The following is a 13,772-nucleotide window of genomic DNA, read 5'->3' on the forward strand; positions in this document are numbered from 1 at the left end:
TGCGAGATGCCAGTGGCAGCTTCGTCGCCTTGGTGTGATGCTGAGCGAGGGATCCGTGGTGGGAGCGAGAAGAAGGTTCGAATTGACGTTTTTGGCTCCTGCTTTCGATTGTGGAGCAAGGGTCCGCAATTTTGAGCCGCGTTCCGAGACTTGTTTCCGTACTTGGCCTTCTCGTTCATTTCTTCTCGAGCCACTTTCCTTTTCTCGTTCCCATCAAGCATCAATCAACCGCCCATCGGCGACCCAAACTCTGGCATGAGCCAAACCGAACTGGCGGCGGACAGGCTCCGACAATGCTTGGATGGTCTCATACCTTCGTTGATCGAGAGCCTGTCACATTTGCGACGAGCGAGTCAGGCACTGGCTCTTCTTCCTTTCACGCAGGTGCACGACGCTCTCAAGCCGCTCATCGACACCCAAGCAACCAGAGAGGCTTTCGGATTGACCGCAGATCTTGCAACTGCTGATAAGGCTGGCCCAGAAGTGCGCATTCGCAACTTGTGCCTGGAGATCAGCAACAATCAACTTCGCAAAATAGTTCTGGAACATCCATCGGGCTTGATTGCCGACCGACAACTTGACATCGACCAAACCACCTTGCAGAGCCGTCTGGCTTCAACGTTCGACCGCTTGGATGCTGTTCTCGTTCTGTCTCTTCACGACTTGATCGATCCGACATTGCCCCTCTCGCTGGTCGAGGAGCTCATCGAAAGCCAACCCATCTCGACATGCTCACGCCTCTTTGGCTACACAGAATCACGCGTACAGCCCCTCACTATCGACCTTCATCCTACCAGAGGAAAGGGACTCGTACTTCTGCGGACATGTAACGAGTTGCTTCGGCGGCTTTCTAAGCCATCGCAACAACACACGGTGTTTGCCGGTCGCATTCTCAGCTTGCTCGCCAAGGTCTTCCCGCTTGGCGAAAGGAGTGGAGTCAACCTACGAGGAGAGTTCAATGTCGAGAACAAGACCATCATCGAGGACAGAACAGACAATGACTCAGGGCAGGCTGACGACGATATCGACAGCGACGACAAGGACCAGGTGTTCAAAGTCGATTACGAGTTCTACGAGCTCTTCTGGAAGGTCCAGCGTTTCTTTTCCAACCCACCAACACTCATGGGCGCCCAGGACCCGTCAAGGCCATCGACAAGAAGCACGACACCGGCCGAGGCGGGTGAGACGGATCGAGCGATCTCGGATGACGACCCTGCGCCTGATGGAGCCAAGGGTCCAATGGCAGAGTTGCGCATCAGCACTGCCAAGATCTTGAAGCTTTTCGGCGCTGTCAACAAACGTGAAAAGGAGCTTGCAGGTGCCGCAAGCGCTGAGGAAGCTAAAAACAATCGAAGCAAGGGCGGTGCTCTAAGAGCTGGGTCAGAAAGTGCCACGCCGCTGTCCAATAAGAGGCCCAACGACAGCCTTGCCGCGAACACCGGCTACGTCGTCGGGCTTTCATTAGGGCGCAAGGCAGACGAACCACCAACGAAACGCTCCCGACCAGACATCGAAGACGGCGTCGTAGGACCCAATGCTGATATTGATCAAGACATGCTCGACCCTATTGCGGAAGCGGCGGAGCGAGAAGCGGTGGCAGAACGCGGACATTTCTTCCCCACATACCTCACGGGACGCAAGCTGTTCGAGTACGAGATCCGCGACACCTCGTTCCGCAAACACATCTTGGTCCAGTACCTTGTGCTGTTCCAATACCTCCTGTCCTTTACACCTGCCGCCAAAGAAAGCTGGAAGGATTGGAAAAACAAGACGTTGCAGGCGCTCTTCACGCTCGAGGAAGCGGATGAGCGTTGGATCAGATCGACATGGAGGGAGATCCAGGCGCTGATCCGCGAGATCCAACCGGACGGAAGACTTTTCCTCGAGTCGGTACTCGAAGTGCTCAAACGCGAAGCCAACTGGATCCGATGGAAGACAGAGTCATGCCCCTCAATCGAGAAGCCGCCTCTTTCTCCAGAGCAGATGGCCCAATTCGCGTCAGCAAGGGCCTTACTGCTGCGCAAAGCCGAGCCTTATCCTCACAAACTCGGCACCGCAGCGCTGTCGGAACTCTGGGAGGACGGCCTCAAACCGCCTGTCCCTGGCACACGACGCGTGGAGAACGAGATGGGCGAGTACGTGACCGTGGCAACGGATGGACTGGAAGAGCTCGAATTTGCACCTGCGGCTCCGAGCCTCGAGCACTACAACAAGTCGATCCAGCGCGAAAAGATGAAGCTCGATATGCGCAAGAAGCAGCTCGGCATCGATCCGGCTACCGCCGAGACCGAGCTGACCAAGGAGGAACGGGACAAGTTGGAAAAGGATGAACGCGTTCAGGCAACGATCGAGACCATGCAGAGTCTGGCGTGGAGGGCATTGCGTGTGGCGAGTCGGGACAACTTGCATCTGTTTGGCAAGCCGGATCGACCGGAGAACATCGAGGGACTGCTCAAGGAGATGGAGGACGAACGCAATCCCAAGCCAAAGGCGGCAATGCCGGTGCAGCAGGCTGTAGCTGACAGTGTTACAAAGACCGAGGATACAGACGCCGGCAAGGCAGAGGAGGGCGCAGAAGACGGCACGAGCAAGGCAGTGAAGGCGGAAGATTTGGAGATGACGGATGTCACCTCGCAGGGACCTGCCAAGCTGTCCCCCGAGCAGCCGAAAATCAAGGACGAAGGCGAGTTAGCCACAGGTTCATCAGACATCCCGGTTGCCATCCCCGCTGTGCCAACAACAACGGAGGTTTCGGAGACAGGAATAGAAGCAAGGGCTGAGCCGAACGACATCAAGGCCTCGGCAGAGCCCGACGCAAAGGTAGAGACAGAGACCACGACAGAAGGAGTCAAACCCGATCCTGCTTCGGCACGGGATACAACTACCGTCAGGGAAGAGGACGTAGACATGTCTGAAGCTGCCTAAGAGAAATGCCAGCCTTGACCAACCTTTGGCGTCTGTTCTTTTCTCACTCGTGCTCTGATATTGTTCAGCGTGCTATGTGCTCGATCGGCTTGCTCAGTCCGAGCCTGTTACAGCATCGACGTTATGATCACTCGATTTGAAAAGGAGTGTGCGATATGATGGTAAGCCCGACCCGAAGACCATTTGTTGAATTGTGTGCGGTGGAGCGCGAGATTGCCAGCTGCTGCACACTAGGGCAAAGCCCGAAGCTTTCCGGATTTTTCTCGATCCTGGACACTCTCACAAGACAAATTCACGCGACTCCGCACTGCATCGCCCCGCATCCAGCGATCCGCACCAGGCAACAGCACGACACCCGAGAGGAGAGAGGGTCTTTTGATCGTGGAGGTCTGCATCGGCTTCTTCGTCATTTGCTCTTCGAATGGCTGGTTTGCAACTTGTCCTCCCGACCAACACATCCCGCTGTACGCCCCCGTATCATCATTGTTGAACGTCGTAGTCACCAGCACCGCTGCAACACTTCACCTGGACGGACATCCCATCCTTTCATCACTCGTCGACGCACAATAGGAAACGGAATCACCACATCTGCAATCATGGCAGCAAATCGTCTCGGCAACATCCAGGGTCACATCTCTGGATCCAACGGCATCAGTCAGGCAGGTAAGTCGAAACTCTTCAATACCAAAGAAGCACTGCTATTCACCTGACTACGAAGCAGCGAGCGGTCAAGGGCGAAGTAAAGGCATTACAGGCAGAAAGGTCTTGGAGACAAGAGCGATGGTTGGCAGGCTTCTGCGAGATGCATTGCGCCGTCGGTGTAGCGTCTGTACGATGATTGCAGTGCCGTGCTCGTCTGAGCGGCATTCAGTCCATCCGGACCGGTTGGTCAGCAGAGCCTTGTTAAGTCGCAAATTGACCATGCAATTAGCTGCCAATTTATCGCGCGGAAAGCGAGAGTGGTCGAAAGCACTTAAATCGCCGGTTGCCTGCGAGACAATTCTGGTTGTTGTGCGCTCGAGCAGCGCGTATCGGCAATCTTCCGCAAGGTCACGCTCACCGCCCAGGTGAGCCAACCCTGTGCCCCCCCACGCTGTGACTCCAGCGCATAGAGCTGCTGCCGCTGCCGTGGTAAAATTGTGGGAGAAGCGGTATGCTGCCTCTCGTCGGTAAATCGACATCCGCGCTGCAAGAGTGTTCTTCTTGACGGCAGCGCCACTCCTCCTGTCCGACACTGCTTCACCGAAGGCCTTATCTAGCCTCGTACCACCCGCTGGACTGCTCCCCCCTCTCCCATCACTCTCGGTTGCGACTCTCTGGAACCTTTGCGACGTTAGGCTCGAGCTGACCGCCACTTTACACTCACATCATGGGCTCGATTCCGGAACAATCATCAGCACTCGCTGTCTGGAGTGCCGTCCCACAGGCTCCTGAAGATGCGTGAGTTGCAACCTACCTTCCCCTCGACTTCAGGGCTTCTTTGACGGCTTGCTGACTCGAATCCCTTCCGCTCGCTTCGCCAACCATAGCATCTTCAAGCTCACCGCTTCCTACAAGGCTGACACGTACGACAAGAAGGTAAACCTCGGTGTCGGTGCATACCGTGACAACAATGGCAAGCCTTACGTCCTCCCATCGGTAAAGAAGGCGCAGGCAGACCTCATCGCAGACGAGTCGGTCGACCATGAGTACCTCTCCATCACTGGTCTACCCGAGTTCACCAGCGCCGCAGCCAAGCTCATCCTCGGCTCCGACTCGGCTGCCATCGCCGAGAAGCGCGTCGCTTCCGTCCAAACCATCTCCGGTACCGGTGCCAACCATCTTGGCGCCGTCTTCCTCCAGCGCTTCTACCAATACCAGGCATTCGGCGTCGAGCGTCAGATCTACATCTCAAATCCAACCTGGGCCAACCACAAGGCCATCTTCAACACCGTCGGCATCAAGCCCGTCGACTACCCTTACTACGACGCCAAGACCATCGCGCTGGACTTTGCCGGCTTCACCAACACCTTGAAGCAGGCCAAGAACCAGAGCGTCTTCCTGCTGCACGCGTGCGCGCACAATCCTACCGGTGTCGATCCTACGCAGGAGCAGTGGAAGCAGATCGCCGACATCTTCGTCGAAAAGGGTCACTTTGCCTTCTTCGACTGCGCCTACCAGGGCTTCGCATCCGGCGATCTCGACAGGGACGCTTGGGCGGTACGACACTTTGTCGAGCGCAAGAGCATCCCTCTTCTCATCTGCCAGAGTTTCGCCAAGAATGCTGGCTTGTACGGTGAACGAGTCGGTGCGCTCCACGTCGTCTCGGCCACGCCCGAACAGAACGCTGCCGTGTTCTCGCAGCTCGCCGCGATCCAGCGTTCCGAGATCTCCAACCCTCCCGCTTTCGGTGCTCGTGTGGTCAAGATGATCTTGACCGACCCTGCGTTGTTCAAACAGTGGCAGGCCGACGTCAAGGAGATGGCAGGTCGAATCATCACCATGAGGCAGAGCTTGTTCGATCTGTTGACGAAGAAGTTCCAGACGCCCGGAAACTGGGATCACATTTTGAAGCAGATCGGCATGTTCACCTTCTTGGGCCTCGATACCAACCAGTGCAAGAGGTTGTTGGAGGAGGGTCACATTTACCTCACGGCCAACTCGCGTATCTCGATGGCTGGTTTGACGACCAACAACGTCGAGTACGTCGCTCAGTGGATCGACAAGGTGGTGCGCGAGAAGAAGTGACGTGGCATGTAGAGAACATGTTGTCTTTCGCTCTTTATTCCAGTTGCATACTCCTACCGACTACAGACGAGGATTGGTGTGTGATGAACGAGTATTGGCATTGTTTAGACAAAGATAATGGGCCGGTCAGAAGGCTATCGATAGGAAAATCATGAGCTCCTCGCCTTGACCTCGTCCGCAGAAGGAATGCTCTGCATCGCCCCCTCCTTCTCACACGCCAAACTGGCCGCTTTTGCGGCCCACCTCAACGCTTCCTCCACAAACTTCTCCCCCTTCGGTCTAGCCGAGCTCAACAATGCCTCATCCGCATCGACATTATGACCCATCAACGCTGCCACCAAGTTCCCCGCAAATGTGTCACCCGCACCCGTTGTGTCCTTCACCTGCTTCGGCCTGAACGGTGGCACATTGAAAAAGCTGCGTTTCCCTTCTTGACTCTCGGCCAACACGACGTTTGCCATGACACCCTGTCCACCACGTGTCAGCACCACCCATGCGGTCTCCTGTAGCTGCTCGAGCGATGACAGCGTCTCGAGCACCTGTCGTGATCGATCCTGACCCTCGGGAAGCGATTCGAGCTTCTTTGCGTGTTCCGGTTGAAGCACCCTCAAAAGGTCCATACTCTCTCCCTCGTTCACCACCAGCACATCCACGCTCTTCCACGGGAATCGCTCCACTTCCTCCTGCGTCAGCATAGGACTTGGGTTGAAGATCGTCGTCACATGCCTCCCAACCTTTTTTGCGTGCTGCAGGAACGCAACCGTCGTCTGCAACGGAATCTCGTTCTGAAGCACCAGATGCGTGATCTTATCCGACCAAGATTTTTCGGGATCGGATGATTTGCTGTCCGTGGCAAAGTTGGCGCCTTTGAGTAGGACGATGCTGTTCTCGCCATCCTGTGCGATCTGGATGAAGGCTCGACCGGTGGGGACGTTGTCGAGGATCTCGGCGTCGGTGGTGATGACATGGCGCGATTCGAGTTCCTTCAGCGGCCACGGTGCATCCTTGCCGACGGCTCCAGAGAAGGAGACGGATGCACCAGCGAGCGCGATCGCTGCAGAGACGTTGGCTCCTTTGCCTCCAGGGCGCGAGACGAGACCGGTGGAAGAGAGCGTTTCACCCGGTCGAACGATGTGAGGGACAAGGAAGGTTTCGTCGATGTTGATGGAGGACTTGACCAGGCAAAACGGTTTGCTGGAGGTGCTTGCGGCGGCGTCTGAGGAGGACATTGTGAATGACGGGTCTTGGTGTGGTGATGCGATGTAGATGGTGGGAGAAGACGGAGCTGAGGAGAGTATCGAGCTTGTCAATCAAAGTAATTTGACGGATCTGCAACCGGATCTTCGGATACGGGTTCTTGTGTGCCTTATATTTCTTCTCAGCGGCACGATGACGATCATTTTTTGGAAAGGCAAGAATACCGCACGAGTCGAGTCGAGAAGCGCCAATCGTCGGCGATGCCACACGTCCAAAAATGCGGGGTTCTTCCCATCCAATACTCTTCCTTCAAACATCGTACCACCCTCAACACAACCTCTCCGATCTCAGCTACCACCACCACACCCCTGACAATCACCGTTTGTCACCAACCTTCGCTTATTGTCTTCATCGAGATGTTGGAACTCACGCCGCCAACCCGCATACCCATGTTCCCTCGCAACTACCGCGAGTTCCTCCTCACCCCTGCCGTCCCCGCCATTCCCGCTCCCCTCCAAACCCTCTCCCCCGGCTCAATCTTCCGCCTCGCCCAACCCTCCTGGCCAGTAGACTCCGTCATGCCGTCCTTATGCGCCCTCTCCGCCACCACCATCTTTGCTGCCTTCTTCCTGGTCGCATTTAAAGACCTCGGTGCTTTGGTCAACTACGAGTTTCGAAAACGACTCGGGATAGCAGGTCATCCTGTGATGGGTATGGTGCTGTCGCTGTTGGCGTTCACGATGCTATTGATAACGTACGAGAACGACATCAAGAAGAGGTCGGGGTATTATCAGGAGGGGTCGGACCCGAGGTATGTGGTTTGGTTGAGTGCGACGGCTACGGTTTGTGCGATTCTGTGGGCGAGCAGCACTTTTCAGACCCCGGTGGCGGCTGCGGATGAGGCAGAGAAGAAGGAAGAGGACGGGAAGGCAGATGAGCCGGCGAAGGGGTCAAGGCGGCAGCAGAAGAAGCAGGCTAAGCGAGAGGCGAAAAAGATTGGTGCCAAGAAGGAGTAGGACATTGGGCGCTCCTCCCGAGCTGCACCTCACATCATGTCTTGCGGGCCATGACACATTTCACATGATGCTACGAGGCAATCGCAATCGTTAAGGGACGCTGGCAAGATTTTTTGAGAAGCTTGTGCTAGTCGAGTGTTCCGATTGATCAAATTACAAGTCGCCAGCGTGTTTAGCGTCACTCTCTTCATCCACGCTCTTGACCCTCCCTACGGAAGTGAGACGCTTGTCAAAGGCAATGAAAGCCGAGTCACCCTCGAACAGCTCGTCGATCGACTCGAGTGATCTGCAACTCGTCTCTGGGTAGAAAGCCCAAACGAACGGCATGCAGAAGAAGTTGAGCGCTCCGAACAGGAAGCTGAGTGGTGAAGGAAGAAGAAAAAAGTCCTAGTGTCAGTAACGGATCATCATCCTAGTGCTCATACCTTGTTCCCCAAAGGCGACTTACAATGTGTTGTAGCTGATCGCGTTGAACAAGAACGGCGTGATCTCAGTCACAATTCCGTTACCGATACTCCAACCGAACACCGACCAACTTCCACCTTTGGCCCGGATGAACAGCGGGAACACTTCGGTCGGATACAACCACGGCACGCTCAGCCATGTTGCACCGAACGTCGCCGTGTAGAGGAAGACCATCGCAGCCAACGCGGCACCCCATCGCTTCGCCAGCGGGAGATTCTCCATGGCCGAACCGGCGCCGTATTCAAGTGCGTATTTGGCAGCTACGCCGGCGATGAGCAGCGAGATACCCATGACGATGTTTCCCCAGTACAACGTTTTGCGTCTTCCGGTACGATCGAGTAGGAAGACAGCGATGAGCACGGAAAACATGTACGAGACGTCGTTGAATCCAGACAGAAGTCGAGCGAGGGTATCGGTGAACCCTCCGGACCGGAACACCGTGGGGGCGTAGACGGTGATGACGCCGATACCGGCTAGTTCTTGCAAGATCTGCAGCCACACGACGAGCACGATTCGACGACGGATGTGAAGTTTGCCAGCAGAGGTGACGAACATTCGGATGAAGCCGTCTTCGCCGTTTTCCTGTCGGACACGTTCGACCTTCGCAACAGCAAGGATTTCGGCGAGCTCGCGGCTGACTTCGGCATCCTGCTCGTCGTACGGATTCGAACGCAGTCGAGCGAGGATGCGGCGTGCTTCGTCGACTCGACCCATCTTGGCCAACCATCGAGGCGATTCGGGGAAGAAGGGCAGGGCGGCCATGAGCGCGAGAACAAAGACCAGTTGGAAGGCAAGAGGGAAGCGCCAGTTGAACCCGCCGGTTTCCATGTCTCTGACCGCGAAACCGATCCAGTACACCAGAGCAAGACCGGCAATGTTGGCTGTAAACTCGAAACCTATCGCCTGGCCACGCTTGTCATGCTTCGAGATCTCCGCGACCCATACGGGCACGCAACAGTTGTAGATACCCGTACCGATTCCGGTCAGGGTTCTGCTCACCATCATCCATGCGATATTCTGAGCAGAAGCCTGCAAGCTAGCGCCGAGGAGGATCCAAAAGGAGCCGAACATGATGGTCCTCATTCGACCAGCGCTGTCGGCCATGTAGCCTGCCAGCATACCGCCGATCAGCGTTCCGAGGTAGTAGATCGCTACGATACCTCCCACCGCAGCCGAGTCCCTTTCGGTCTGTTTCCCGTTGACGCCAGAAGCGGTCCCCATGAGGCGAAGGTAGTCTTTCGACTCATTGACCGAACTCATGACTCCTTGATCGTACCCGAAGAACAGGATGGCTACACCTGCTACGATTTGGACCGCCCATTTCATCTGGAAAGCTGAGAGGTTGAGCACTCGTTTCTCGTTGTACGGATTGAGGAGGTACTTGCTCCACCATGGTTCTGGCAGCTCGGGGAAGTCGGAGGTGTCAATCTTGTGCAGCGTCGTGGTCTTGAAGACGTCGGTTGGAGACGTCTCTTTGGTGAGCTTGTCGGTGTCGATCGGTGTGACCGGACCTCTGGTGAGCGAGTCGGGAGACTCCATGATGATACGATCTCAGGTCGGTGTAGGGACTTGTTCGGAAGACAACTGCGTCCGTGAGCTCATCAAGGAGCCAGTGGATTAAATACATTCCGCACCCTCGGCCCCCCGGCTGCCCCACAATCAAGCAACCCCAGAGGCAGAGGGAGCCAGGTGGGGTCGCAACTTGACAAGCGCCGGTTAAACCGCCGAAGTAGGGTGTGGTTGCTGTTTACCCCCACGCCAAGTCTCGAATGGAAACTCGAACCACCACACCGAAACAGCCTCCAACACGAACCTCGCTTGTAACGCGCTTAGCCGATGTCAAGGATTGCATCGGTCAATTTTCCGCGTTTCCACACCGAGCACGGGGTTTTCCATAGCATTCTCACCATACCAAATGCTCGCGAAGCATCGTCGTCTGCGCTCACTTCAGAGTGTGCTGCTCACACCTGGTAGGAAGCTGTCTATTGGAAGCAGAAACCGCCACGAAAAGTCCGTATGCACGCAAGAACAAAAGCGGCGGAGAATTCGACAGGGCAGTATGATGTCATATACTTACTGTATTGACGTTGAGCCAGGTGCCGGGGGGCTGAGTCGGAAAGACGGTGATATACCCGACGGATCGCTGCCAAAGCACCGTGTCGCTCCTGCGGACCGGAGTGCGAAACCACGGCAAGGAGGCATCGGTGCCAAGATCGCTAAATGTGACGGAAAAGGGAGATTTGCGAGGCGGCGGCGAATATTTTGCCGGTGCCTTTTTTGGAGATTGCCGAAGTGCGGGTGTGCAGAGCTCGACGGACGCGACTCCAACGATATTGATATGTTGTAGTGCTTGCTGAGCGACGTCGAACACGCAGGATCGAGATTCAAAAGGTCTGTCGTCAAGGTTGTCGAGTGACGAGATACTTGCGGCTGTGTTCGAGTTTGGATTCCACTTCCGCAGCGAAGGCACCGATACCTCTGAACAGGGATTGCAAGGCAGGGTGGGATTTACTGCGGATCGTCACGCGTTGCGCAGACACTTGGTCATAGTCAAGGTGTACTGTGTCACGATTTTCGGTGCTGAGCCTGCTGAGTTGTATAAAGGAACGCCTTTCCGCACTTTGCTTCTTCCTCCCGTACTCCATCATACTTTCTCCAGCCATACCGTCCAAATAGCAGAAATTGACAACAATGAGATCATCTACCTCTTCGTCGCAAGGCAGTCACTTCAAACGAAGCTACAACACAATGCTTGAGGCTGATGCTGACTCTCACGGACCTTCTCGGAGTGATCAGCATGGCAAGAGACGTATGACCGACCTGCAGACTGTGAGGGCCCTGCTTTTGGATCGACATTGGGTCGACTGCTTGAATTGCACAAAGGCACGCAACCACACGGCCTGCCTTAGCCCTGCGGCCGATACGCAGCAGTGGATCTGTGAGAGATGCAGGAGGATCAAGAAGGCGTGCAGCAGCGGTGTTTGGCTGAAGAGGTCGAACGTTCGTGCATACCAGGAGCTTTTGCATAAAGGCGTCGACGTTGAACATGCGGATCAGATGGTGTTTGGAAAGATCTCTGGTCTTCTTGGCGGTCCGCTCGACAAGCACAAGGAGTATGGCTCCGCTCCTCCGCAAGAGAGCTTTAACGAGAACCTTTTGGGGCCCTTGTACTCTGCAGGCACGACACAACTTTCTCCTGGTATGGCTTACCCGCCGCCGACATCGCAGTCCTCGCTTGATGTCAAAGACCTAGACAGAGCCCTTGTGGTATTCCAACGGGAGCGATTCGTTCACACGCCGTCGGTCAAGAACGAGTCTTCCATTGCTGGGTCTCCTAACGCGCCATCAGACAGCACATCAACGAAGCCTACGACGCAGTTGTACTTCCACAAGGACAACTATCATGTGGTGCCGCTTGTTCCAATCAAAGACATGCGGGAACTGCGTCAACTTTTCAGCGACGTCAGGACAATTTACCTGGAGAATTGGATTGAAAGTCGGATTCTTGGCGAGCGCGAGCAGCCAGACGTTCAGCGTCTCGAGCAGTTGATCCGCAACTACGATCAAAGGTTGGGAGAAGCGCTTGGCATTCCCGGCGAAAGGCGCTCTCGATGAAGCTTGAGGACAGAGCCAGATCTCACGCCGTCGAGTCGCTTGGTCTTGGCTCGAGTCAGCGATTCGACAGTGACATCTATGACTGAGCCTTGATGCGAAGGAGGATCCGCTGAAGAATCCGCAGACAACCTTTCTGAAGGGCTTGGGAGCCAGTCGTCCTGTATCAACTGTCAATTCGCAACGGATGCAATTTACGCGGCATCCCTCGAAACCCTGAGCGAGACGCGGTCCACGGCGCGCGGGTCAGATTTTGGTCGAGACCAACACTTGCACCGACTCAGCACTTATGGAAATTCCACACCCGCATCTCGAGCAGCTTCTTGACACTTGCCGTCTTCCCTCCGCTCCTCATCCCATCGCCTCCCTTCACACGTTCCTTCACCCTGCGCATCGAGCACATACACCTCACCTTCTACGCTCGGCGCCATGTCCGACGTCGACAAGGCAGCCACCGCTCGCGTATCATGGCTGCAATCGATCGTTTCCCACCGAATCGTACCCGCCCCCTTCGCCAAACACCTCTACAAACGATGCTGCACCATCCTCGACCTGCAGTACACCGAAGCAGCCTACCGCACCATGTTCGACGAAGCCGCCAAACACCTGTCCGTTCTCGACCTTGAGCTGCGCAACTTTCGCGACCAGCAGACGGGGCAGACGATGCTCGCGCTGGTCAACACCAAGGACGACGCGCTGGTTCAGGGCGCTACACGGTACTCGAGTAACGAGATTGCGTTCGTAAAGAAGCTGATTGAGGAGATCTTCAAAGCGAGGAGGGAAGCGTATGCGATACCATCGCTTGAAGCGGTCCGCTTAGGAAGCAAACTCCGAACCCACCTGACTCGAGATGCCACGGAAGAACTGCTCAAGAACCTCGTAGATCACAACTGGATCGACTACTCCTCCGACGGCATCTACACCCTGTCAACACGAGCGCTACTCGAACTTCGCAACTACCTGCAGAACGAATTTGGCGACGAGTACTTCCACACCTGCTCCCACTGCAAAGACATCGTCACGCTAGGCGTTGGATGCTCGTACACTTCGCGTGGGTGTACGACGAGGTACCACCTGCACTGCGCGAGAAACACCATCGGCTCAGCCGTGGACGACGACGATGCACTGCAAAAATTGGCCGGCGGGTTCTCGTGTTCCGACTGCGGAAGGGTGTGGAAGTCGCGTCCCATCGGTCCGAGGGCGTTGCGGTTGAGCACGGCCGATCACGATGGCTTTTTCAGCTCGCAGGGTGAGGCATCACAGGCTGAGCCACCGCAGCGCCGCGGGAGACGGCAAGCGTCCGAGCAAGATGACGATGAAGAAAACGAGGAGGAGGAAGAGCAAGATGTAAAGCAGCAACATACGAGAACTGCCGTAACACCACAAGACGACGAAGAGCAAGACGAGGACGACGACGAGCCAACACCGCGAAGATCTACTCGAGTCAAACCAGAACCTGATCACCAACAGACGCCTCTGCAACAGCCATCTCGACGTCGGTCACACAACGAGCAAGGAGAGGACGAGGACGACGAGAGCGACGAAGAGTTGGACATCAAGCCGCGCAAACGCGCACGTTGATCAGCTTGATAACATCTTGCCATCCCAACACGTACGGCCTCACCTTGTCGAAATTTCGCCTCTCACACACCTCTCGGCGCACTCACGATGCCAGGCGAAACAAGATCTCTAGTTGATGAGTCTCTATGAAGCTAGTAATACAGATAAGGGTGTTGCAAGAAAGAAAGGTACGGAGGACGAAGGACAGTGCAATGATGACTTGAAAGACGACGTTGTGGTATTTGAGATTATGCTGTGACGAGGGACGGA

General features: G+C 55.7%; 9 protein-coding genes across 9 annotated transcripts; 6 read left to right on the forward strand and 3 right to left on the reverse strand.

Moving 5' to 3' along the window:
• Positions 1-255: 255 nt before the first annotated feature.
• Positions 256-2,925, forward strand: PHSY_002420 (UDP-glucose epimerase; the record flags this gene model as incomplete). Its single annotated transcript, XM_012333044.1, has 1 exon — positions 256-2,925. One exon carries the CDS (start codon positions 256-258, stop codon positions 2,923-2,925), a length of 2,670 nt encoding a protein of 889 aa, XP_012188434.1.
• A 155-nt stretch (positions 2,926-3,080) lies between these two features.
• PHSY_002421 (repressible alkaline phosphatase precursor) lies at positions 3,081-3,635 on the forward strand (the record flags this gene model as incomplete). The annotated part of the gene is made up of 1 exon (XM_012333045.1): positions 3,081-3,635. One exon carries the CDS (start codon positions 3,081-3,083, stop codon positions 3,633-3,635), a length of 555 nt encoding a protein of 184 aa, XP_012188435.1.
• Positions 3,636-3,653: 18 nt separating this feature from the next.
• On the reverse strand, positions 3,654-4,106 carry PHSY_002422 (chromosome transmission fidelity protein; the record flags this gene model as incomplete). Its single annotated transcript, XM_012333046.1, has 1 exon — positions 3,654-4,106. One exon carries the CDS (start codon positions 4,104-4,106, stop codon positions 3,654-3,656), a length of 453 nt encoding a protein of 150 aa, XP_012188436.1.
• Positions 4,107-4,294: 188 nt separating this feature from the next.
• On the forward strand, positions 4,295-5,652 carry PHSY_002423 (potential aspartate aminotransferase; the record flags this gene model as incomplete). Its single annotated transcript, XM_012333047.1, has 2 exons — positions 4,295-4,365; positions 4,455-5,652. The coding sequence occupies 2 exons, from the start codon at positions 4,295-4,297 to the stop codon at positions 5,650-5,652; spliced, it is 1,269 nt and encodes a 422-aa protein (XP_012188437.1).
• A 149-nt stretch (positions 5,653-5,801) lies between these two features.
• On the reverse strand, positions 5,802-6,881 carry PHSY_002424 (kinase; the record flags this gene model as incomplete). Its single annotated transcript, XM_012333048.1, has 1 exon — positions 5,802-6,881. One exon carries the CDS (start codon positions 6,879-6,881, stop codon positions 5,802-5,804), a length of 1,080 nt encoding a protein of 359 aa, XP_012188438.1.
• A 228-nt stretch (positions 6,882-7,109) lies between these two features.
• Positions 7,110-7,865, forward strand: PHSY_002425 (mitochondrial inner membrane protease; the record flags this gene model as incomplete). Its single annotated transcript, XM_012333049.1, has 1 exon — positions 7,110-7,865. One exon carries the CDS (start codon positions 7,110-7,112, stop codon positions 7,863-7,865), a length of 756 nt encoding a protein of 251 aa, XP_012188439.1.
• A 153-nt stretch (positions 7,866-8,018) lies between these two features.
• Positions 8,019-9,869, reverse strand: PHSY_002426 (sugar transporter; the record flags this gene model as incomplete). Its single annotated transcript, XM_012333050.1, has 2 exons — positions 8,019-8,223; positions 8,314-9,869. 2 exons carry the CDS (start codon positions 9,867-9,869, stop codon positions 8,019-8,021), a joined length of 1,761 nt encoding a protein of 586 aa, XP_012188440.1.
• A 1,152-nt stretch (positions 9,870-11,021) lies between these two features.
• On the forward strand, positions 11,022-11,945 carry PHSY_002427 (protein rds1; the record flags this gene model as incomplete). The annotated part of the gene is made up of 1 exon (XM_012333051.1): positions 11,022-11,945. The coding sequence occupies one exon, from the start codon at positions 11,022-11,024 to the stop codon at positions 11,943-11,945; it is 924 nt and encodes a 307-aa protein (XP_012188441.1).
• A 426-nt stretch (positions 11,946-12,371) lies between these two features.
• On the forward strand, positions 12,372-13,523 carry PHSY_002428 (hypothetical protein; the record flags this gene model as incomplete). Its single annotated transcript, XM_012333052.1, has 1 exon — positions 12,372-13,523. One exon carries the CDS (start codon positions 12,372-12,374, stop codon positions 13,521-13,523), a length of 1,152 nt encoding a protein of 383 aa, XP_012188442.1.
• Between the last annotated feature and the right edge of the window lie 249 nt (positions 13,524-13,772).

Source organism: Pseudozyma hubeiensis, assembly GCF_000403515.1.
Source record: "Pseudozyma hubeiensis SY62 DNA, scaffold: PHS23, whole genome shotgun sequence".
NCBI classification, from domain to species: Eukaryota; Fungi; Basidiomycota; class Ustilaginomycetes; order Ustilaginales; family Ustilaginaceae; genus Pseudozyma; species Pseudozyma hubeiensis.